Source organism: Apiospora kogelbergensis, assembly GCF_038363985.1.
Source record: "Apiospora kogelbergensis strain CBS 113332 chromosome Unknown utg000002l_segment0_segment0, whole genome shotgun sequence".
In the NCBI taxonomy this organism is placed as follows: domain Eukaryota; kingdom Fungi; phylum Ascomycota; class Sordariomycetes; order Amphisphaeriales; family Apiosporaceae; genus Apiospora; species Apiospora kogelbergensis.
The window spans coordinates 4664987-4688789 of NW_027117419.1; the positions used below are offsets into that span (position 1 = coordinate 4664987).

The 23803-nt window shown below is 55.3% G+C and overlaps 7 protein-coding genes across 7 annotated transcripts; 4 read left to right on the forward strand and 3 right to left on the reverse strand.

Annotated features, from left to right (window-relative positions):
* Positions 1-5760: 5760 nt before the first annotated feature.
* On the forward strand, positions 5761-8532 carry PG998_004438 (uncharacterized protein; the record flags this gene model as incomplete). The annotated part of the gene is made up of 4 exons (XM_066871256.1): positions 5761-5809; positions 5890-6154; positions 6542-6694; positions 6975-8532. 4 exons carry the CDS (start codon positions 5761-5763, stop codon positions 8530-8532), a joined length of 2025 nt encoding a protein of 674 aa, XP_066735006.1.
* Positions 8533-9475: 943 nt separating this feature from the next.
* PG998_004439 (uncharacterized protein) lies at positions 9476-11436 on the forward strand (the record flags this gene model as incomplete). Its single annotated transcript, XM_066871257.1, has 3 exons — positions 9476-9825; positions 9902-10025; positions 10141-11436. The coding sequence occupies 3 exons, from the start codon at positions 9476-9478 to the stop codon at positions 11434-11436; spliced, it is 1770 nt and encodes a 589-aa protein (XP_066735007.1).
* Positions 11437-11831: 395 nt separating this feature from the next.
* PG998_004440 (uncharacterized protein) lies at positions 11832-12398 on the reverse strand (the record flags this gene model as incomplete). Its single annotated transcript, XM_066871258.1, has 3 exons — positions 11832-11913; positions 12004-12280; positions 12338-12398. The coding sequence occupies 3 exons, from the start codon at positions 12396-12398 to the stop codon at positions 11832-11834; spliced, it is 420 nt and encodes a 139-aa protein (XP_066735008.1).
* A 2704-nt stretch (positions 12399-15102) lies between these two features.
* On the forward strand, positions 15103-16125 carry PG998_004441 (uncharacterized protein; the record flags this gene model as incomplete). The annotated part of the gene is made up of 4 exons (XM_066871259.1): positions 15103-15142; positions 15188-15455; positions 15594-15760; positions 15956-16125. 4 exons carry the CDS (start codon positions 15103-15105, stop codon positions 16123-16125), a joined length of 645 nt encoding a protein of 214 aa, XP_066735009.1.
* Positions 16126-18082: 1957 nt separating this feature from the next.
* PG998_004442 (Pleckstrin-like proteiny domain-containing family A member 8) lies at positions 18083-18783 on the reverse strand (the record flags this gene model as incomplete). The annotated part of the gene is made up of 4 exons (XM_066871260.1): positions 18083-18133; positions 18172-18376; positions 18459-18601; positions 18622-18783. 4 exons carry the CDS (start codon positions 18781-18783, stop codon positions 18083-18085), a joined length of 561 nt encoding a protein of 186 aa, XP_066735010.1.
* A 675-nt stretch (positions 18784-19458) lies between these two features.
* Positions 19459-21076, reverse strand: PG998_004443 (uncharacterized protein; the record flags this gene model as incomplete). Its single annotated transcript, XM_066871261.1, has 3 exons — positions 19459-19569; positions 19632-19887; positions 19995-21076. 3 exons carry the CDS (start codon positions 21074-21076, stop codon positions 19459-19461), a joined length of 1449 nt encoding a protein of 482 aa, XP_066735011.1.
* Positions 21077-22978: 1902 nt separating this feature from the next.
* On the forward strand, positions 22979-23606 carry PG998_004444 (uncharacterized protein; the record flags this gene model as incomplete). Its single annotated transcript, XM_066871262.1, has 4 exons — positions 22979-23117; positions 23183-23265; positions 23307-23483; positions 23568-23606. The coding sequence occupies 4 exons, from the start codon at positions 22979-22981 to the stop codon at positions 23604-23606; spliced, it is 438 nt and encodes a 145-aa protein (XP_066735012.1).
* Between the last annotated feature and the right edge of the window lie 197 nt (positions 23607-23803).

Here is a 23803-nt window from a genome sequence, read left to right on the forward strand (position 1 = left end):
GGTCAATCTACACCCCTACTTGCCGAGATGAGATGAGATGACACGAGAGAGAAAAACCGGAGCCAATTTCGCCAGCCTAGGGACTCCGAAGGTCGAGTGTCCCGAAATTGCCTCGAAGTGGAGGCGACCAAGAAGCCGGGACTTACGGAGAAGAGCACATACAGCAGGGGGAATCCTACATACATGCGTTGTCGTCGTCCTCGCGCGTCAGCTGATTGGAGCCAGCCGTACATGAACAAAGTCATCTATATTTTTAGGGACGGTCCAGGGAGGAGGCAATGGTGCATCAATGAATCGAAGGAGTTGAAAGCATCACACCGGGTGCAGTATTGTGCGACCGCCTCGGGCGGGCAGTGTTTTCCAAAAAAAACGCTGTTGCTATTTTCGCTCTCACCCACCCTAGGACTCTTTCCCCGGGAGTCCGTGATTTGTTGCGGCGCTTACTTCGCCAGTCGGCCACGGGGTACCTGTACACTAGTATCTTTTTCTCTTTTGATGTCCGCGGCATAATATATATTTCACCGCCGGCTACAGACTTTACCTGAAGGTTGCACCTTGGAAATGTGAATACAGAAGAACCATCACCCGGCCATTCTTGTGCACCGGCACCATGAAGCCGTCCCGATGTGATTGAATCGCGTTTGCGCCCCGAGTCCAATCTATTGGAATCTGATGCGATAGCACCTGCGATCGGAGTAAAAAGGGGGTTTGGCTGCATCGAGTGACGCCGCATGTGCAGTAGCAAGTCAGGCTGTGAGAATGGGGGGCACTTGGTGGCTGAATCTGGAATGGGTGTTCATCCTTGGGGGCGCGTGGTCTCCGGAGCCAAACTTGAAAGGGACAGGGCTGCATTCTGCTTTGCTTCGGGCGGGTGCAGGTGCAGCAGCGGACGACAACACCGCCGTCCGTTTCCAGTCAATCGATGTCAATCTGAAGTCAGCATCAGCACCACGTACCCCCTTGTTTCTGGTCTGAACTGTGTAAAAACCTATGCTATATGCTTGCGGCTGGGTGTTTGCCCTAGGTTTGAAGTATTGCTTCATGCTATTCCCCTTTTTTTTCTTTCTTTTTTTCGTCGTCTCCTCATTTTGCTCCGGGCTCGCGGTGTGCGAATGGATACCTGTAGCAGGTAGTATGCAGCAACAGCGAGCTGAGGGATGACACCATCGGCGCCAGTGCACGCCGAAACTTGACCGGCGGATAGTTGGCAGGAAACCGGGATGGTATTAAGCTAGCGCATGGGATGGGCTACAGCGAACAATGGTTTTCCCTAGTAGTCAGAATCATGACATAATAAGTAAGACCGTAAGACGGCCGACCTTGCCACGGATTCTCGGCTTGTCGTGGTCGTCCATCGCCAACTTTAGGGCAAAAGGTGCCGGAGACCCAATTTTCCAGCTCGCCGAATGATGTTGGCGCCTGTGTTGGTCTGACCAGCGATTCGTCACGGGAAACGGGGTTCGAGCTTATATCATATGCCGATCCCCAAGGCATTGGCCACGAGAAAGTGCCGCCCATAAGCCAGTTCTTCACACTCTACCTACGACGGTGGCGGAAACCGGCAAACTACATGGGGGAGCCAGGGTGCGATGCCCTGCGATGGGGGGCGTTGTTTTACGGATGATCACGGACGTATTTGACACGGAGCTTGCCCGACCCATCTCCATTTAATTTAACCAGATGCGCCCATCTGACTGGTGGCTTGTGGGGAGACCAACACGCGATGCCGCGCCATGAGACTCCATGATACTCGAGAGAAACCGGAAGGGCTTCGTGGGATGGAAGTGGGATAGTGCTGTTGATTCACCCATCCGTTCCGTACCCATCATCACCAATGTGCACGAGCGCTGGCTTTCGGGACAGACGAGAAAGAGGATATTCGTATGAAATGAGAGACACGAACGAATGAAATGACCAAACGGCTGGAATCATCCATTGGTTGGATGGGGGGTGGGTGTGGCATGGAACCGATGGATGCATGAAGCCTTCCTCTAAAATTGGTACTTCGGGGAGGGTACTCGTGCGGTCCCCCGTCCGGCTGCCAGAGGGCACAAGGGCCTCAGAAACGGGAAAATGAGGAAAATGGAAAAGACGAAGCCCCCAAAGACTCCTCGCATGGCGGCTCCACCGACTTCCGATGCGATCCACCTGTTCTTCTGCGACACTCAGTAGATTTGAGCAATGCAATCCCGAACCTTTTCTGTCCGAGGGTTGGAGGGCAGCAGGCAATTTTGGAGGAGCTTTTACTTTGTCTTGGGCCGTTTCCGGGACACTGCCAAAAACGCTGGCCCAGTTTTATTTAAATAACACCGACAATAGTTGCCGGATCATCGGCAGGGGAGTTAGGGAGTCTCATTGCAATCAATCATTTGGAGGGCGGGAGAAAACAGAGACCAGAAATCAATCCGGTCGAGTCCAGGTATTGGCTCGGTCGGCCGGGCTGACTGAGGGCGTGATACAGACCAGACCAGACCAGCAGCGAGCAACCAACAACCAACTGGGGAAGTTGTCGGCCGGGGGGTTGGTGAGGCGCCTACGTGTAGGTAGTGTAGTGCGTCGCCCGCAGCCTATGCCAAGCTGAGACGGGCGGCAGCTTTTCCCTGCCAGTGTTTCCGGGTGCTGGAGTACAAGGGCTTCCGGTGTCTCCATTCTATGCTTTCTGGAGCTTTTGGGGCTTGCAAGAGAGCCTGGGGCCACCGACCACTGCACTCACTCATCCCAGAACCAAAACCGGCGACCACCATTCCCCCGCTTTCGGTAGAGATTTAGAGAGTGAGATAAAACATATTGATGCGGCAGTAAGCGGCAATAGTAGGGGAGATACTTTGCCCCCTGCCGGGTAGTGGCCAGCAGTCAACCGCCGCATGAGTGTTGGTTTCTTTTTCTGTTCTGACCCAGACCCGGTCCGACCGAGCCATTCCTGGGCGGACAAAACAGCAATAGAGTGGATCTTATAGGTAGAGACGGACATGCAAGGCACGCCCCGGGACCGCCCAGCGTCAGCCATCACACCCAAAAGGCGAGCCCGTTTTGCGCGTCATAAAAAAAGAACTCGCAACCCCCATGTGGGTGTAGCCATGTTGGTACACACATACAGAAAGGAGGGGGGGGATAGAAAAGAAAACGAGAAGTTATCTACTCGCTCCCGTACAGCCTCCTCGAGCGCCGTCCCACGCGACCGACCGATTTGAGGCGGCGGGCGGCCCTCTACCACGCGTTGCTGGGCGTGTGTGTGACTTTAGCACTGAACAAGTATGTAAGTTCTTTTTTGCCTCTCTCGCCAATCGCTGTTGCCACCTATGCCCGTCCGGAACCTCAGCTGGGCCAAATGGAGCTTGGCTGATTGGTCCGGTACCTCGATGAGTCTAGGCCCTCCGAACAGAGACCACACCCTGCCTGCCTGACTGACAGGCGACGGCGGGCGGCCCATGGCCTGCCAGGCCTATCACTCTCTCTGCTCCCCCCAATCCCAATCCAACCCAGCTTCGCTTGCCTGCTCGCTTGCGCTTCCAGCAATCGAGTCGGTAGTACACGCGCCAGGCAATCGTGCGTGACTCTACAAACAGCCCCGGGCGACCGGGATTGCGTACGACTGACCACCCACCACCCCCAAGACAGGCAACATCGGGCTGATCGGGACTCATTTTGAACGAACGAGAACTTTGCTTTTCATCCGTTGCAAGGTAGGACTACATGCCGTGATCACTTCCGAAGTTGGGATATCGCAGGTACGGCGTTTGAGAAGAGCCCGGGAGGATTCAGACTAGGAGGCAGCACCTGCCGAAGGTTTATGCGACCGACTGACTAACCTGCCAGAGCATATATCTAATACCTCCGTCTCTTATGTACGTGTTTCTTTGTCACCCAGCCTTACCTCCAAAACCTAGATCGATCCGGAAGAGTTAGACAAAAGGACCCTTTTCAGCCCTTGCTTGATGACAGTAAATGATAAGAACATCATCATCATCATCATCATCATCATCATCAAGATGCAAATGCAATCACAAAAGAATGGACAATCAATCGCCATGTGCATTTGCACTAGCACATGTAGTCATCCAATGATGGATTGCTCTGGCCTCTCTCTGTCAAATGTCTATGTCCCGTCGCATCGGCCCATTAGCGAGTGGGAATTTACGGTGGGAGGTAAGAGAAGATGTATTTATACTTTATGCCAGCCGGAAAGTGCGCCCCTCGCTCTCTCCGTACCGAATGCAACCTCAATCTTTCCTCCCGGCTTACACACAGAATTCTGGACAGCCGCCGCAAGTACTGGATGCTATTGATGTGAAAAAAACAGAGAATACGGAAACGGCTCTTGTTGAATGTGAGGGTTAGGGGTGGTTGGTCGAGGTGTTTCTATACATAGACTGCCTGCCCGAGAGTGAGTGAGTGAGTGAGCGAGTGACTGTTCAACTGTTCTCTTGGGCGAAACACCCCCGGCAGGCTTCAACCCCCGATCCGCCCGTGCCCGCCTTTCACTTCCACGTCCACTTCCACTTCTCAGCAGAGTTTCGCCCTCCCTCCCTTTCTGGCGCGCCTGGGTCTTGGCTCAGTCGATACCGCAACGCCCCATTTTATTTCTCATTTCCTTCAATTCCTCGCTCCCTATTTTGTTTCGGCCCCGACCGGTCGTCTTTTCGCCGCCTTGGGAGCTGGGGAAATACGCTGAATTCATGTTCGGAGCCAGTGGCCAGTTCGGGGGACTTGTTGGAATTCCCATATCCATGCATGGTCGGTGGAGGGGGTGTTGTGTGGACGGTGTGCACCAAGTACAAGGAAGCGTAGACGTTAGTTAGCCCGTAGCGCCATCGCATCACACGGAGAGACGGAGCTGCTGCTACGTGCTGCTACCGCTACCGCAGTCGCTGCTGCGGCGCTGCTCTGCTGCTGTTGGCCCAGGCTTTTTCACGAACGAAAGAACAGAAAGAAGAAAAAGCCCAAGCCCACACACAGCCCAGGCCAGCCAACCCAGCTCGCTCTGACCCCCGTTAATCCCATCCCACCCCTAAAAAGCTGGGAAAGCCGTGGAGCCCGCCGCAGGACCCGAGACGCCGCCGTTGGATTCCCAGGCATTTGCAGGAAGGCGTGGTAGAGCCGGGGCTGATCTCCTAGACAGACTCCTCTGCTTCCTAGACCTTTCCTAGACTTGCTGCCCGCCCTCGCGCTCTCTGGTTTGGAAGGACTTGTCCTAACCTTGCAGAGGTGTGCGTGTGTGTGCGTGGTGTCGGCCTGGAAAGACAGGCACAATAATCGACCGAATCCATAGCCAGCACGAGAGAGAGTCCATGCCGACCGGTCTCCTGGTCGAGTGTTCACTTCACTTCACTTCACTTCAAGTTTAGGTGTCCAAGCGTTCCACCCTCGTCCATCCCCCGACCGATCTTTCCTTCTCAATTTTACCTTTCATCCACCCCCCTCTCCCAAATCCATTTGACCCAAAGGCAAAAAAACCTCCACTCCCGACCGACTCGCACACAAAATTTCCCTGCTTCTCTTCCGGCGCACCGAAGCACCACCGTCTCGGCTTTTCCATCATCACCATCTTCACTTCCAACATTCCGGTCTATCTCCGGTGTGATTGATTCCTGTGCGGATTGAACTGCTGAGTCGCCGCCTGCGTTTTTCTTTCTATCTTTTTATTGTTATCCCTACTTGGCTTTGATCGTTGGCGTGTCGCGCGCCTTCGCCTATCTCTCTCTCCCTCCTACCTAGAGGAATCCTCCTTACCACCACACATCACCATAATCAACCATCGCCATGTCGAGCGTGGCTCGCGGAACCAGTCTTCGGGCTGGCGGTGCCTGTGGTATGTATTTGACCCCTAACACGTGTCGTGCATCTGACTGTCGGCGACCGGTCACTAATCTGTCGCGTCCACCCCCAAAGTGAGGTGCCGGAAGGGCAAGACCAAGTGCGTCTACGAGAATGGACGCGCTCCTTGCAAGAACTGCGCCAAGGGCATGCATGAGTGCTATCTCCCCTCGGAGAGCATGGCCCATCACCACGGGCAATCGCCAGCTCGCGTCACCGTCAGTCGACCCAGGGAGAGCCTGCCTGGTGGCGAGCGCAGCGTCTCTGCCTCGGCGAATGAGGGCCAGCCTACGCCTGCCGCGCCTCTGACCACGCAACCCGCCCGGACTACGGGCGAGAAGTAAGTCCCTTTTTTCTACACTCTCTTCTCTAGAACTTTCGCGTCATTTCGCGTATTATGTACCGGATCTGGTCTTTGGATTGCTTCAAGTCTATCTGCATTTCTGTTTGTTCTCATCGCTCCTCGTTTTTCTCGGTTGCTGTTGGGCGTCGCACGTCGCCGGGCTTTGACTTTGATTTTCTACGTCACGTCACGTCCTCGGGGGTTTCAAGGGCCCCAAAAGCGGCGCGCCCCCCAAGTCTGGCGTGGCTGCAATGCCGGGCTGCCTCGCCTCGGGTTGTCCTTGTGCCCCCCAAGCCCAGGCCTGTGACTCGCGCCAAGCCGTTTTTACCTCCGTGTCCCACCCTAGGCCAATCACGATGCACTGACACTCTGAACTCCTTACAGGCTGTCGCCAGATCTTCTCATCGAGTGTGAGCGAGTCATCAACAAGATGCTACCGGCCTGTGTAGCATTCCACAAGCCCTCCTTCTTGCAAAAACTGAAGAGCGGCACCTTGGATGCCAGCATCCTCAACGGCCTCCTGACCACCGCTGCTCGGTAAGTTGACAACCCAATTTCTGGAATTCCTCGCCTCTTTCCCTACCCCACAATCCGGACCTGCTTTCTCCATTCATTCTCCCTGGGTCACTCGACCCGACCCTATTCCGGGTGCGACGCCAGCCAACCCTGGTCAATCGCCTTCTTGCCAAGACACCTGCCACAATCTAATCCCGTCCCATTTTTGCCCCCTTCCGTAATAAACCATCGGCACTTGTCGGTCTTACGACACGGCAAGCATATCAGCATAATTCGGTGCTGACATTACCCCTACACTTAGGAGCTCGCCGCAGCTTGCGCGACGATATGGCGGCAATGGCGGTTCGATGGCTGCCGCCGAGCACTTCGCCATCAAGACCATCAACCTTATCATGCAGAACCTGGACAACCCCGGCCTGGCCGACATCCAAGCCTTGTGCCTTCTCATCATCCACGAATGGGGCAGTAGGAATGCCGTTCGCGCGTACATTTACCTTGGCCAAGCCGCTCGCATGGCCCAGATGTACCGTATCATCGACTCCCACCGCAGCCGGCCGGAGGCTGATCAGTTCATCCGGGAGGAGTCGTTCCGTCGCACCATGTGGCTGATCTACATCCTCGACTGCTTCCTTACCAGCAGCCCCGGCCGGCATCCCGCGCTGTCCGCTCATGACATTAAGGATGTTGCCCTGCCCTGTCCCGATATGAGCTTCAACTTCGGTACTCCCATCTACGTCCGTACCCTCGCCAACACGGCCCCCCGCGGCATGCCTGACACGCCGATGCCCCTGGGCGATGTGGGTGAGTTTGGACACATTGTGCTCGCCACTCAGGCGTGGCGCAACGTCATAGAGATGCTCACCACGGTTACCGTCGAGACCTTTTCGGAAACGCAGTGCCAGAACCTGGAGAGCGAGATCGAGGCTGTGCGCCAAGCACTTCCCCAGCACTTCATGGACAAGCCCAACCACATCAGCTTGCACATCACGATGGGCAGTGGTTTCACTTTCGCATTGCTGCACTCGCTCCTGCATTGTGCGACTATCATGGTGAACCGACGTCGCCTTCTTCAGGTCGTGACGATGGACGGTTTCAACCAAGAGACTTGGCGCATGCTTCCCCACGCCCATGCCCAGACCGTTGACCGTGTCTTCGCAGCCTGCCACAGCATTATCTCTCTGCTTAACGCTCTGGAGATGAACGGCGATAAGAACACACTCACCTGCTTCCCGCTGGTCATGCTGTTTGCTTGTTTCACATCGGCCTCCACAGTTGCCTGGTTTAGTTTGAAGGGCCTGACGCCGCTTGATGTGAACGAGACGGCAGAGCAGCTGGTGCGGGATTCGATGCACTTTTTGATGGACGGTGCCGAGTCCTGGACTCTGGCCATCCCCTGGTTCCGACACCTCTCCGTCATGGCTAAGGTCCTCCGAAACGGCGGTGTCCCGACCGCTCAGCCGGCCGGAGTTGCTCCGGCCCCCGGTTCGACTAAGGACGAAGTCGCAAGCCAGCCTGGCGACAAGCCGGAAGTGATGGATTATGAGCGACCGGGATCTGCTCCGCGGGAGCAACAACCCGAACCTGTGGACCCAACCAGCGAGCCTCGACGATCTGGCTTTACCACGATCAACGGCGGATCTGCCGAGAATGCTGCCTCGGCGAACGGAGGCAGCCCGCAGCCCGCTGCGCCGGCTCAGCCCGTGGTCGACTCGCCCAAGGCCCCCTCATCCGCAGAGGGCCAGAACGTCGAGGCGCCGGAACCAGGCAACGACATGACAGCAGCCGAGCTTTGCGGAGCGTTTGAGCGGCAGCTACTGGAGCTGGATGATCTGGCAGCCTTTATGGGCGGTGGTGTATGATCTCCCCCGTCGATACCTTTTGTTGTGTGGTGCTGCCTCTCTGGTTCTTTTCCTTTTCCCGAGATGCAACTCACAACCCGGAACAATCATACTGATACCGACGTAGATTGCACAGATACCGACATAACTGGCACAAGTGCTTGACTGTACATATACTACAGCATTGAGTACTCTGGGTCACGGAGTCCATGGCGTTTTGAACAGCAGGGGACCTCGGATGGGCCCTAGGATTGGAATTACAGGCGGCGGACTCGCGGTGACAGACAGTACCCGACTTGCATGGTCCCCATAGGGAGAAGAGGCGTTATTGCGGCATTTGTACTACTACTGCGACGGGTACTGAAAGTGTGTTATGCATTTGATTTTTTTTTTTTATCTCGAGAGGGGTTTCCGACATGATACCCCCAAATCTCTCTGCAGTTGCTTTTCTTCGGCAACGAGGCAGTCCGAGCAGGATGGATTGAGACTATGTTTTGCTACATGCCATTCTAATTAATAGAAGAATGAAATATCTACCCCTGGCGTGTTGAGCCTCGGCTGATCATTGTGACCCGGTATTATGGAATCTCGTGCCAATGTATGCTGTGATACAAGCGTTGAGACCTGATGCGCTGTCGTTACGGGCGGTTGGTATGGTAGTCACGTGCTCGTCAATCCACCCATGTTCCCAGGCAGCACTAGAGATTGAATTGAATCAACTCCCCTTCTTTCAACTCAGTCAGTCAGTCTCAACATGAAACCTCGCCGCTAGTTTCCGCTCTTTTACTGGGTTCAGTCAATAACTCCATTTGTCTAGGCTGCGGGTTGCGACAGCATGATTGTGGAATGAGGGCAAACTTCTTTCTCCCTCCGGCACGCAACAACATAGGGAAGAAATCTGGTCAACGAACAGGCAGGAACGGAACGTGGTCGTCACGTCACATATGCAGGCTGGGCCCAAACCATGGTATCGTCAGGAAGTGAGGCCTCCGGTCCCCGGGGACTCAAACGGAAGCAGAACGATAGCGGCGCGCCCAGATTGACGCCGTCGCAGCGCCTGGCGGCTGCGCGCAAGGCGGGGATTGCGACGAAGGTTGATCCCGCGCGACTGGAGTATGACGACGACCAAATAACTGGCAAGGCAGCCGTGGAGCCGGCCAAGGCTACTACGACTCGCGATGCGGATGACGCTGGAGCCGGGGCGGCTTCGCGGGAGGAGAAGGCGCGTCGGGACGACGAGGACTACGAGACGCTGTACGCTTCTGAGCTAGACTTTGAGGCTTTGGGGAAAGCGGATGGGGATTTTGGTGCTCTGTAGGTGGTGCCTGTGCTCTTTTCCCAGGCTCGGCATTTCCCATGTTTATTCCAGCTGACATCTGCGTGCGAGTAGCTTGACGGTGAGGAAGCATCTTGATTTCACAGATCCGGTGGCGGTGATGCAGCTCACCAAGTCGTTGCTGAAACGGGACTTCGAACTGCGAATTGAGCTTCCAGACGACCGGCTGTGTCCTCCCGTAGGTCTTTCTCTATGATGTATTGGATGGATGGACAGGAAAGCTCCGTCATCCACTATGATAGGTTTCGAGTTCAACCTGCTGACTTGACTGACTGTCTTGTCTGCCATTGCAGGTTCCCAATCGGCACAACTACATCCTATGGCTCAAGGCCCTCCTCGACACCTCATCCCCGACGTACGCCGACGCGTACGAGCCCGGGCGGCAGGTCACAGGCCTGGACGTCGGGACCGGCGCCAGCGCCATCTACCCTCTGCTAGGCTGCGCGCAGCGAAAGGGGTGGTCATTCCTCGCCACCGACATCGACGCCAAGTCGCTGGGCTGCGCGCGGCGGAACGTCGCGCGCAACCATCTGGAGTCCCGGATCCAAGTTGTCGAGCGCAGCAGCGGCGCGGCCGACGTGCCGCTCCTCCCTCTGGACGAACTGGACAGGCGGCACATCGACTTCGTCATGACGAACCCGCCCTTCTATGAGTCCGAGGCCGAGCTGCGCGACCTCGCGGCCAAGAAGGCGCTGCCGCCCACCAGCGCCTGCACGGGTGCGCCTCACGAGATGGTGTACAGCGTCGAGGGCGAGGGCGGCGAGGTGGGCTTCATCCAGCGCCTCCTCGACGAGTCGCTGGCGCTCCGCGAGCGCGTGCAGTGGTACACGGCCATGGTGGGGAAGCAGTCGAGCCTGGGGACCGTGGTGGACCGGCTGCGCGCCGCGGGCATCGACAACTACGCCGTCGCGCAGTTCGTGCAGGGCCGCAAGACGCGGCGGTGGGCGGTGGGCTGGAGCTTCGGGACGCGTCGGCCCGCGATGCGGGCGTGTCGCGGCGGGGGCCTCTGTAGCCTGTCCCTGGCCGATGATAATGGCAAGAGCTTATTGCCCGCGACGACGGAGATGACGGTCGCGTCGAAAAAGGCGAGGACACCGGGCCTGGCGCGGCAGCTCGAAAATACGTTCTGGACGCAGCTCGAGGACGTCACCGACGGCTTGGACCTGGTCGCGTGGAACCTGGACGAGGAGCGCCTCCGGGGCGTCGGGTTCGCGGACGGCAACGTATGGGGCCGGGCGTACCGGCGGCAGAAGCGGAGGGCGGCCACGACGTCTGCGGACGGCGAGAAGAAGAAGGATGGAGCGAGGGGAGGCCGTCAAGAGGACGGGTTTATCGTGGCTGCGAGCCAGGAGGGCAGTCAGGACAAGAAAAAGGAGAAGGAACAGGACCTATCAGGGTGTGCATTCGGATTCTCCATCTCGATCCAGACGAAGAGTATTAAGAAAGGCCCTGAAGGACCGGAGGCGGCCGCGGCAGCGGCGGGGCATGAAGTGGTGGCCGTGGTCCGGTGGTTGCAGGGTGTCGACTTTGGCTTGTTCGAGAGTTTTTGCGGTATGCTCCGGAATGGGTTTGTGGCGGTCACTAACTAGTCGGTGGTCCGCAGAACCAAGAGACGCCTTTGGTAAGAAGCTGATGTTACCAGGGAGAGAAAGGGAGCCCTACTGCCCCTTAGGATAGACGACCAATAAGCCATTGTCACGAGCGGGAAGGTCTTTTTGGCATGGAAAAGGGGTAAATCCAGGCAACCTCAAGCAATCATCTCCCCACCATCGCACTGAGTGCTTTGCCCCTCGAGCTTTTGCATGGAGAGCAAGATCAAAGCTTTTGGGCACCTTAGGAAGAATAACTCGAAGTCAAGTATATGTCGTCAATTCATAAAATATCTACCGCGTTTCGCTGCGTTCGACGCGCGAGCTATCCCATCGTGTCTATAACCAGTATATATTTATATTCGTGTCAGCTCGCCGCGCTCGTCATAATGGACTTAGCACTGAGCGACCACATCCTGGCCCGCCGAAGCCGCCTTCTGCAGCGAAGCCGCGGCCGAAGTCACGGCCTGATCCGATCTAACAGTAGCACACACCCATAAGTCAGCACCACTTCTTTCTCTCTCTCTCCCAAAGCAGTACGCGAAACGAGCCACGACGAAAACTTACTGGTCGCCGTTCTGCAGCGCCGCGCCCGCGGCCTGGATGCCGGCCTCGACCTCGTCGCGGGCGTCGGCGGGCGGGGCGCCGCCGCCGACGATGGCCTGGGCGATGGTGCGGATGCCGGCGCCGGCCTGGTCGAGGCCGGCCTCGGCGGCGCTCTGGGTGGCGGCGTCGGCGATGTCGCCGGCGCTGTTGCGCGTCTGCGCCAGGGCCGTCACGATGGCGAGGCGGGCTTGGTTGCAGGCGGCGCTGCTCTGCTGCTGGCGGGGGGCGATGAAGGAGCCTGTAGGGGGAGAGTGAGTTGGGGTGATGGAGGAGGAGGGGGGCTAGGTCTACTCACGGGCTTCGGTAAGGGTGGCGGCGGCGGCGGCCAGGACGATGAGGATCTGTTGGGCGTGCATTTTGATGGTTTGGTTGGGTTGGGGGCTTTGGATGGGTAATTGGTAATAGGCTGAGGTGGAAAAGAAGGTTCAGGACACCAGGTCGCGGATTAAATAGAAGAATGATAAGATGCGATGAATGGATATGAGCTTGGATGATTGATGGTCGAATACGGTTGAAAAAGGGCAGCGACCGTCTCGTCTTATGTACTCACTTCTTCTCTCTCCCAATGTCCCACTCGCGGTCTATACTGTTAGTTTTTCTCGCGCGATAAAGAGATGGAAACCTGAATCGCTGCGCAGGGAGACACTTGTTTCACCGGGCCGTCTCTCTCAGCATGCAGCACACATGAGGTCGACCCAGAGCCCAGATCTTCGGCGGAGGCAGGGGGCGCGGATCGACAGTCGGGGGGGACGGGTAGGAGCCTGGGGTGCGGAAACTCATTGCAGCCGACCAGGGAATCCGAATGCGACTGGCTGGAGACGTCCTTCGCCATGGCTATACCGAGTGCGACGCAAGGGATGGGGGTCGCGCGAAAACTAGCGGCCGGTATGATCTACGTCTCTGATTCCCACGCCCGACAGGGCACCCGGCATGGGGCAGCCTGGGCAAAACGCCGCCATGAAACTATCGGACCAGTCAGGTTAAGCTTAATTGCAACATCAGCCGCGGCCCCCGTTCGTTTGTTGTTGTGCTGGCTTCTAGAACTCCGAAGGGGGCGCTGGTCACGGAACGTCTTGTTGTCTTTGGGACTTGGCCCAATGGTTTCGTTCCCAGCTGGACTCCGCAGCCGTTGCCACACGGGGTTTATGTCGCGAGGAAACGTGAATATACCCCGGTTTCTGCGAGCCAATCGTACCACGGCAGGTATTTGAAATTCGGGGTCCTGGTAGGAATGCAGCATGTTCTAGAGGCCTGAAGCTCGCAGCTCGCAGCTCGCTTTCGCTCTTGTTCTTCCCTAATCCGCCGCGGGGCTTGGATCCAAACAGCTAGGTTGGTCCCCCATTGCCGCAACGCCCAGTGAAGTCAATGCGCAATGGCCTCAAAGGGATCAACGAACACAGCAGCAATCTTGACTCGTAGCACTCTGGTCTGGTCCCGAATAGTTGCGGTAAAGTCGTAGAGCTCCCACGACATTGATTTTACCTACTCATCGTCCGATCGCAGGCTGGGTTTGGTTCGAAGTACAGCCGTGGTGGCTCATCCTGTTTGAGTGGCAGGCAGCATCAGTGCCGTGGCCTAGTGAGACGTGCGGCGGTCCCAGTGTGCTCGAGCTGAAAACCATCGGTTTCCTGTTTGGGAACAACCGAAAGATCCGATTCGCTCAAGACCCTCCGACAGCTCTGGCACCAAACCTGATCGACCTGGTGTCTCGGTTAAAGAGGTAGTCGGTCGCACACCATCATCGGTGTATATTCTCGGCGCCTGCATGCTATGGGTTCTTCTCAATCAGTTGTGTCCATTGAGTATACGGAATCGACCGCCTGGCTTGGTGCCCTTCTGGAGAAGGAGCTTCCCGAAGAAAAGAAAACAAAATGCAACGGATGCGGAGGGCACCGCAGGATTATGAGCATGGACAGGGAAGCGAAGCATCCCCTCCGTACTCGGTGAACGCAGGTGGGGTAACTTGTTCAACGTCGTGATAGAACACCTCTGTCCAGCATATGTAATTTGATTCACGTAGGCATCTATACATATCACTTGCGAAGCAAACAGATCTAAGAAATATAGTCAAAATGAGGCCAAACGATTATGCACCGGGTTGTGTACATCGAGGGCCAAAAAAGGAGCGAGCGTGGATCGAACACGCGACCTTAGGATAATTGCGTATAACTGCAATCCCACGCTATACCACTTAGCTACCGCTCCTTGAACTAGTTCCAGGAATAGATATCAAAAATTTCCTGTATAGCCCATTATATTCAAAACCTATTCAAAATCAATTACAGGTAACATATAGACAGAATAGTTACTTCCACAGCCTAGACCTGACTCTAGAGGCAAGACTCTTTTAAACTAAAGGGACCAAAAGAAACAACATCTGCAAACGCGTTCCATGCCGGGATAAGAAGAGAAAGCAGCAGTGTAGTTGGCCCGCATACGAGAATGGCGAGGCGCTTCTGGCGATCGCACATGAGAGTCAGAACCGGCCTCCTAAGGAGAAGGAGAGGGAAATGAATACCGAGGGGTACCTAAATTCTACAACCCAACGTGGGGTTTCGACAGTGCTGCAGTAGACACCTGCGCTACAATTGCTGCTCATTGTGTTGCCAACGCCGGCAGGTCAAATATTTGGCCCAGGAACCGTAAGCAAAAGCCTGAAGCGTATACTTCGTAAGTGTCCCAGGACGGTAGTTCTTTCATTGTGGTGTTGATACCTATTGAGTAACTGGCCCGGGAGCTTTTACGTCGCTTTTGCCTGGCAACACACAATTTCTCAAGGTTCAAGGCACATGCGATCAATTCCTACCCGAATATTGCCTTTAATATGCTTGCTGTCGAGATCGTGGCCCCTTCAAGTAGGAAAACTTGAGCCCAGAGGTGAGTCTTGAAGAAATTCGGGATGGCGCGCAATTAACCCTCCCGGTCTTTTGTTGCCATAACTACTAAGACAAAATCTTAATGTTGCAATAACGATTATATATAAGTCGCGGCTCGTTCAATGCAAATGGCTATATTTTTGAGCCATCACCAGTTTACAAACCGTACAAGACTCATGACAACATGGATGATCATAACACAGGAGATTTTTACGACTCTGAAGGTTACTATCACGAATGAGGGAATTACTACGAATACTTTGACGAAGGGATGGATAATATATCATATGCCTCTTACACCCCTACGCAGCCGTCCTACTCCTCTTCAGCTCTACCGAACGTTACTAATTACGATCCGCAATATGGTAAATCCAATCCTTTCGAACAGTCAACTCCCTACGATCAAACCGTTCCCAGCGGTAGCGTTGCCGGTTACGATGAACAGATCGCAAGTGGTTTTACCGAACATCCCCAAACCGGAGGGGGGGAGGATTTGAGTAATGCCACACCCATGATTAACGAAACCAACGTTGAGTTGTATCGGGAAGCTATAGGAGGGCCGGATAGCATATCGTGCAACGGCTGTTATTATCTGGAGATAAGCTGCTCATTCAATACCGACCAGTGGCCATGCGCGAATTGTGTGAATGGAGATTGTCTATACACTCTTTACAGAGAAGCTTGGGTTAGGCCAGGAGATCAGGGAAGCGATCCTAGTGAGGCGCCCTATGGGAGTGCGACCGACGCTGTTGATGCACCGCCACATAATTTTGCTACTGGTGCCGGGGAGCGAACAGATCCGGGACCAGGGGAAGAAAGCAGTGCGATGAGCCACCCAGGAGGTGAGAAACGTCTTAGTAGGCGGAAATCAATGACGGCGGTGGAAAGGGAAAGAGAAAAAGAATACAGGCGGAACCTTCGCAAAAAGCACAATGAGACTCCAGAGGGCGTGGCAATGCTAAGTGAGCGGAATCGGAAAGGTAAAGAGGCATAGGGCAGGGTAAAGTTAAGAGAATCTCGCAAGAAATACTTCGCAGGACTACAGGACACTAAAGAGGGCAGAGAGAAGAAACGGATATACAATAAGAGAACTTCCGACAAAGAGAAGGAAAAGAATAAGCTTAAGTCTAGTAAGGAGGGAGCTAGTTCTGGAACCCATTCAGAAGGCCGGGTGTTACCTGCAGAAGAAGCATCTGAAGAGGAATGATCCTGAGGAAGACCCAGAGGGACTACAACTAAGTTATAGGAACGGTGATCTTGACCTCAACGAGGACATATACGGCGTCTCAGGAAAAGAGAGGTAACGCTGATGAGAATGAGAACGAACGCTAGAGAAAGTGGGCAACCGCAATCTCTCGGGGCTAACAGAGTATTACTCGCCAATATATGCTTTGGAGCGCCAACGGTAAACACAAGGTCGGCATAACGCGACACTCGATGAAGACGCGGCCAACTAAGCAAACCATACCCTACAAAGAGGGTGAAGAAGCCGAAGCAACCTGTTTAGCTCGGTCGGCTCAAATAGGTCTCGTTACTCCAGCTGGCTGTTTCCCCTATTCGTCCAGCCCTACCAACTCAATACGGACGATCTCATTCGTTAGAGGATCGCCTTCTTCATATCGTTTTAATGGTTATTGGTTTCATCCCATTCGTATGTCAGTTCCCATAAGTCTTTCACTACAGCTGGTTACATTAGTCGGCATCGGCCATGTGCGAGACGTGTATGGCATTCTCAGATTATCAGGCTATTAAAGGGATCCGGAAGGGATTTCAGAAGGACGCTCGCTATTTGCAATTGAATTAAGACTTGAGCTTCTCTATATAGCCACTCACTTATTTACATGTTGCAGATACATTTTAATACATCTCATTGTCAGAGTATGACTATCGTGTGTTCCTGCCCCCTATGAAGGAAAGGCAAGCTGCTTGTGCTTGACCTTGAGGGTACCAGTGACAAGAGATGAATAAAGAACCCGGCGAGTTTAAACATCATGAAAGCTAGTAATTGATATTGGGACTTGGGAGATGCTGGGGGCGGCTTTACTCAACTGCATCCTTGGTAAGAGGCTACCTAGAGCACACCACACCACTGCCACGGTACCTGTAAGCACCACACCTTCAATGAGCCATTGGCACCTGACAAGCAGCGTAGCTATCTCTGAAGGTGTTTCCGGCATTTTGGTCAATGCAGTATGAGGTGAGTTGGTAAGTACTGGACAGCATGTCCACCAGAGGTCGCCTACCAATATAGGAGGGTATACCTCTCTTTCCACCCTCATAGCATCCTGCTCGTGGACACACCATCGGCTGGAATGACTCAAGCACTACTCGCTAGCATCGTCCTACTACAGGCCGGTTGTAGTTTACGAATGTTGTTCATTGATGCGGGAGCCCTGGAGGCACAGACCGATGTCCCTCAGCCCCTTGCTGCCCTTGACGACGATGCTGGACGGTAGCCATTGGCCAAGTACACCGAGACTCAGCCCGCACAGAGTAGGCGTTCTGTGGTTCCTTTGGGACTAGGTAGCTCCGTAAGCAGTGAGCAGTACCCTGGGCGGGGAAGGTTGCGTGGATGTCGAAGAGTAAGCCAAGGCTGCCAACGCACCTGTCTCGACGCATCCCTATGGACCATTACCCTGCCCTGTTATCGATGTTGGCAACCCATCAAATGTCATGCCGCAACGACTTCACATGCTTGTGCCCGCGCACGTCAAAGGCATTGCACATGGTGCAAAGGGGAGCGACCGGACTTCTGGGATTGCTTTTGCGAGGTCGACCACGCCACGGAAGGAGCATCACACGTCATGGGGATCGATCATGTCACCCGGCACAAACTTGGGACCAGCATCGAGTCCTGCGTACCATGGCTTTTGCAGTCAATAGCCAAGGGCTCTAATAGAGTGTATTCTTCGTGAACTCGGCAATTTTATATCCGTTTTCCTCATGACATGACAGCGTTCCATCGTGATAAATTGGCTCTACCAAAGCCTCCCGGATCAGGTCCGTCGAGGCTTTTTGTATATAGTTCCAGTCAGGGCCTGACCACAAGCTAAATACTCCAAAGCCCCTTGGCCAAATGAAACCAACCCACGTGGACGTCCACTTTCATAATCGGTTTTTTTTCATGTTCTTCATGTTCTTGTTATGTCGGTCGAGCGGCGGGTTTACCACTTGGACTCCTTGCGGTCCTGGAAGCCCTTGAGGATGGCGACGATCTTGTCGAGGGCGGCGAGGTAGGGCGGAGCTCGGCGACGACCTTGGCGTCGTCGGAGCCCAGCTTGGAGTAGAAGTCCTTGCGGTAGGGGCAGGCGCTCATGGCGGCGCTGAAGACGGGCTTGATGAGGAAGCTGTGGTGGGGCTTCAGGGTGTTGCCGTAGGCGTTGCGGAACGACTCGGACAGCTCCTCGCCGTCCTTGGCCAGGTTCTGGCTCAGTGCAATGCACGTGAAGTCCAGGCCACTGTCAGGTTAGACAATCGGGTTAGCATAGGTGGATGGTATGAGTGGCGGGATGTCAGATTGGATTGGATCAGAAAACATACCGGACCAGCCAGACCAGACCCTCGGTGGCGACGTGCTTCTTGGTCTTGAGCTCGTTCATGACGAGCTCCTGCAGGGTGGCGCTCTCGGCGGGGGCGACCAGCTGGCGCTCGCGGATCTTCTTGACGTTGCCCATCATGTCGTTCTTGACGGGGAGAAGGCGACGGAGCCGAGGGCGTCGAAGATGGTGCACAGGGACTCGGCGGCGTCGAGGAAGTCGGTGGTGGCGATGGCATTGTCCTTCTCGGCATCGACGGGCACGTCGACGAAGGACTTCTTGAAGGTGTCGAGGAGGGTACCTCCGGCGGGGAAGGTAGGGACCGACATGTTGTTGATTGTTGGTTGGGGTTGGTGATAGAGGTTGGGTGTGGTTAAGCTAGTCGGGGAGATCAATGTTAGTATGATGGAGGCATGCGAGTGAGGGGAAATGCATGTGCACATACCGTTCTTCAGAGTGACCAGCACGACAATTGGATTGATGATGTATTGGGCAAGAAGAAGTGTTGTCGAGAACACTGGATATTTATTCGGATGGAGAGCAAGAGGAACCCGTGTCGAGAGGACAGCGAATAGAATGAGCGGTGTCTCGATCAGGGGGAGGCGTGTTCAATCTAGGTGCGTCAAAAGGGGAGCTCTGGATCGTGTCAACTTGAATGTGCTGTCGCTAGCCACGACCCCGCGCTTGCTAGCATTCCAATAGAGCGAAGGGGGCTTGTTCCGGATAGGCTGAAGAGGGGCTGGCCTGGTGGGGTCCTGCCTGCCACACTTACGTATGCGTGTTGCCCTGTAATCCCGTAGCAGTGGACAGTGGACGGTGGACAGAGGCAATGCACCCACGTACATCAATTGACATGAACATGGCATTGAATCATTCAATGCGGCTATATAGGGCGGTGCACGCTGCGCTATGCAAATGCAAACAAATATCACGGACCAAGAAAGAACTAAGCCAGGCACTGGTCCGAACCGTACCATGTGGCCGGGTCAGGGTCGAGGCCGGGTTCAGATGGGAATGTCCTCCATCAACTCCAGCGCGCCCTCTCGTCCCACCGTAATGATCACGTCACCCAAAGTCTTGGTGACGAAACCCGCCTCGCAGTAGGTAAAATAGTACTGTCGTTGGGTTTGCGTTCGTTAGCTCCGTCGTTCCATTATTGGGCAAGGGGATCACATACCTCCCATTTCCTCCGGAACACGTCGATTTCGGCGTCCGTCATGCGCGGGTGCTCCCGTCGCAGCGCCGGCGCAATCGTCGACTCGAAGTTCTGCATGAACTTCTCCTTCCACAGCCGCAGCGTCTTGGCGTAGTGCCCGCCGATGTTCTCGATCTTCTCCACGATCAGCGTCCCGCGGGACTCGGCGCTGATGTGGTGGAGCAGCTGCGTGATGGCCGGCAGATAGCCGCCGGGGAAGATGTACTTTGCGATGAAGCTGCGATCCCTTTTTGTCAGCAACCGTCTGTTTGGGACCTCTGCTTTTCACGGATGACAATAGTAGCAAATGAGGGGCGGAGATGACGAAATCCCAATACTACTCACTCTTCCTTCTTTCCCAGCGCCTCGTAGCGGTTCTCCGGCATCGTGATGCACTGGAACATGGCGATGCCCCCGTCCTTCTTGAGCAGCCGGTCCATGTGCGAGAAGTAGGTGGCCAGGAACTCCTTGCCGACGGCCTCGAGCATCTCGATCGAGACGATCTTGTCGTAGGGCCGCTCGGGCACCGCGAGGTTGCGGTAGTCCATGAGCTTGACCTGGATGCGGTCGGCGAGGCCGGCGGCGCGGATGCGCTCCTCGGCGAGCGCCTTCTGCTCCTTGGACAGGGTCAGGCTGGTGACGCGGCAGCCCGTCGTCCGGACGGCCTCGATGGCGAACGAGCCCCAGCCCGTCCCGATCTCGAGCACGTGGTCCGACGGCTTGATCCGGCACCCGTCGACGAACCGCCGCAGCTTCGTCATCTGCGCCGCCTCCAGCGTCTCCTCCTCCCCGGCCGAGCCCGCCGCCGCCAGCTTCCAGATCGGGCACGAGTACGTCATGTCGGGCGACAGGAAGGCCGCGAACATGTCGTTGCTGATGTCGTAGTGCGCCTGGATGTTCAGCAGGGCGTTGGACAGCGTGTTGGTGGTGCGGGCGACGCTGGCGAGGGCGCCCGAGACGGCCGAGAACCACGTGGTGCCGTTGCCCATCGGGTCGCGGTTGATGATGAAGAGCTGGAAGAAGGCCGTCAGGTCCGCGCAGTCGAACTCGCCGAGCATGTACGACTCGGCGAAGCCCATGTCGGCGAACAGGAACAGCCGCATCCAGAAGGCGTCGTCCTTGACCACGACCTCGACGCGCGGGATCGTGTCGGCCTTGCGGACGACGGCGGCCGGGGCCTGGCCGCTCGGCACCTCCGCCGTCTTGGGGCCCGCGCCCAGCTTCTGCCCGAAGACGAGGCGCGTCCCGGCCGGCTGGTCCACCAGGAGCAGCGTGCCGACCTCGATCTTGGACAGGACCGAGACGATGGCCGGCTTGGCCACCGCCAAGGCAGGACCCCAGGTCGAGCTGCCCAGCTTGGTCCCGATCAGGTCCGCCCCACGTGTAAGTGGCCGCGACACGAAATCCGGCAACAGGGATGGCGCCATTGTCTCCCTTTTGCTTGATATATATATGTTTTCGCTTTTCTGACAACAACTTCCCACAAGAAACGCACCGGTCAGAGAGAAGGAAGGAGATCCTTGGGCCGAAAAGTAGACTGAACCAACGTGATGATGCGAAGACCAGGCGAACAGACTCCAATCCTGTAAACAGTGGCGGACGCTAACTAGTCCAAGAAGGTTCCGAGCAGGTGGCTGGCTGGGCGACTTACTTAAGCTTATTCCGTTCGACTATTCTTTCCAGAATTGCAAGTCCAAGTAATGATCAGATATATTTAGAACCCTACAGAGTTGGCGGGACAAGTCTTTAAGAACGGGTGGTGGTCGCAAGTGCAGGACAAAACCCACCCCCTGGTCAGGCCTACTACCTATGTACTTACGCTGCTTGCTGGGGTTCCATCGAATCTGCCCGAACTCCTAGCTGAGCAAGCCGAATGCGCGCCTATCTACAGCCACCACAAAGAGCTACAGCTCGCTTCCTAGCAAAAATGTGTTTGGTAGCGTAGCCGGATCTAGCAAATATGAAGCAATCCTGGCCGCATGGTCGGGCTCCGCTGCGGAGAACTAGGGACGATGGACGGGGAACAGGGATGCTGAGAACGGCTTGTGTGAGAGCCGATAGCTGACCAGAGTGGCAGAAGTTTGTTTGACTGGCTTCGCAGTAACTCTGAGGCGTGCACAAATGTCTCACTCTTCTTCTTATCAGACCGTGTGTCATAGAAAGCATCGGCGAAGGAGTCCTCAGATGACTGATCGCATGGGATCACTGTTACGCGGAAATACGGACGAGACAGGAGCTATCGCGGTGTCAAGGGGTGCAAGCGACGAGAGTATTAGTATGGAGCGCTCTCTCTTCCGCTGGCAGCTGGCTTCCACAGTATCAAAGTATGTACATGCATTGTGCGTGTAAGGAGATGCATGACGCCGATGATCTTGAGTGAGGAAACAGATAAACCCAGCTAGCACAATCGCGGAAACACCAGTCGAAGAAGAGGAGGTGGAAACAAGGGCACACTCGATGAAGGGTGAAGGGGTTTAGTGACGTTAGTGACGAGGTTACCTGTTTCGTCCTGGGCCCGGTGGGATCGGCAAGGGGGCCCGAGAGATGCTAGCGTGGCGAACTGGCAGCACAAGTCGCATTTTGGATTAGTTTCAAGTCGAGAGCCAGGCCAAAGCACTGCGACTGTATGTACAGAAAAGGGACAAACGAGGGGTTTCGCCGTGACAGCGGCCGCAGCGCAGCAAAGAGCAAGTAGGGAAAAACGTGGATCTGCATACATGCGGTAAATATGACTGGGTTGCAGCACCATCGTCACCGCCGAACTCCCGAGAGTTCCGACGTTGTGTACTATCACGAAGTGAGTAGCATGATGTTTCTATGAGTCGAGAACTCTTCCGCCCTAGCAAACGTAATGCTGTGTAACCAATCCATCTGCGGGTAGAATCTAGGGCTTGCCATGGTACTACTGGTAGTATGCCACGGTGAAGGTTCAGCCCAGTGGTTTATTCTGCGGAATATTCCGAGACCAATCTTGAGCAGCCATGCATGGGTTTGGTGCCCTGAGGAACACTCGTGATGCAATTGACTTTTCATGTTTGCTGGTAGTAGATGTATAGTAGGCCGGGCCAAGAAAAGGCGATTGACAAGAGAAGCTGAGATCGATCGCAGAGCACAAGGCCAAAGCTTGAGATCTTGGCTGCCGAAGAAGGACAAGAAGGACGGAAGAAGAAGTGGAGACAGAAATCAATCAATTAACGCGGCTGCCATGCGTGCAGGGGGTTCGGCGAACTCAACGCGACTCTTCTTGGAGCGAAACGCGTCTCCAAAAGCCGACTTTGGTACTCTACAAGCATAAATTCACCAACATCTCAATACTCTCTTCGCTCAATATGTCGCAGCCTATGCTCACCATCGCTGGAGACAAGACAGAACCGAAGAAAGCCCAGCTCCATCTTCTGCCGTGTCGCATACACCACGACGGAAACGTCGCCCCGCTAGATTCTTTCTGGAGCCCAACAACCGCCGAAGGTATGTGAAATTATGTCATGAAGGTATGCCTACTTACGACCTATCTAACCTGCTACTGTTTCTAGATGGGCCGACCAAGACAGCGTACCTGAGAGGGCGCAAGCTGCAGGGGAAGACGGTGCCGCTGCCCGCGGGCTACTACGGCGCCGTCGCCGAAAAGGGGGACACCAAGCGCGAGATCCCCGGGAGGAGGACCTGGACCTGGACGCCGACGTGCAGGAGCTGCCCGACGCCATGGAGATCGCGCCGCTCCAGAGCAAGGCCCAGTTCGACGACTTTGTCGTCTGGGGCCACGAGTCGCTGGCGGATGCCGGTGCCGACCCCTATGTCAGGGGCATCGAGGAATGGGTGGCCTTCTCGGAACAGGTGAGTTGAGACTGGAAGCTGCCCAACAGCGGCTGGCGATGGACCTTTTAAAAGAACCCCCAAACTAACTGTAAACTAATACAGATACATTCTTACCCGGCTTTGGACAGCAGTGCGAAATAGCACATGAGGTGGTTTGATTTGTTATGTACATGGGATATGGATGCATGCATGGTCACGGCGTTTATGGTGAGCTGGACACAACAAACAGGGATTAATCTGTTTTTACGTTGTAAGGAATACACTCATCTAGAATTAATGATTCAATCGAATTCCCTGCTGCAAAACAATGATCTCGGCGGTACTCGTTGGTGGTCTGT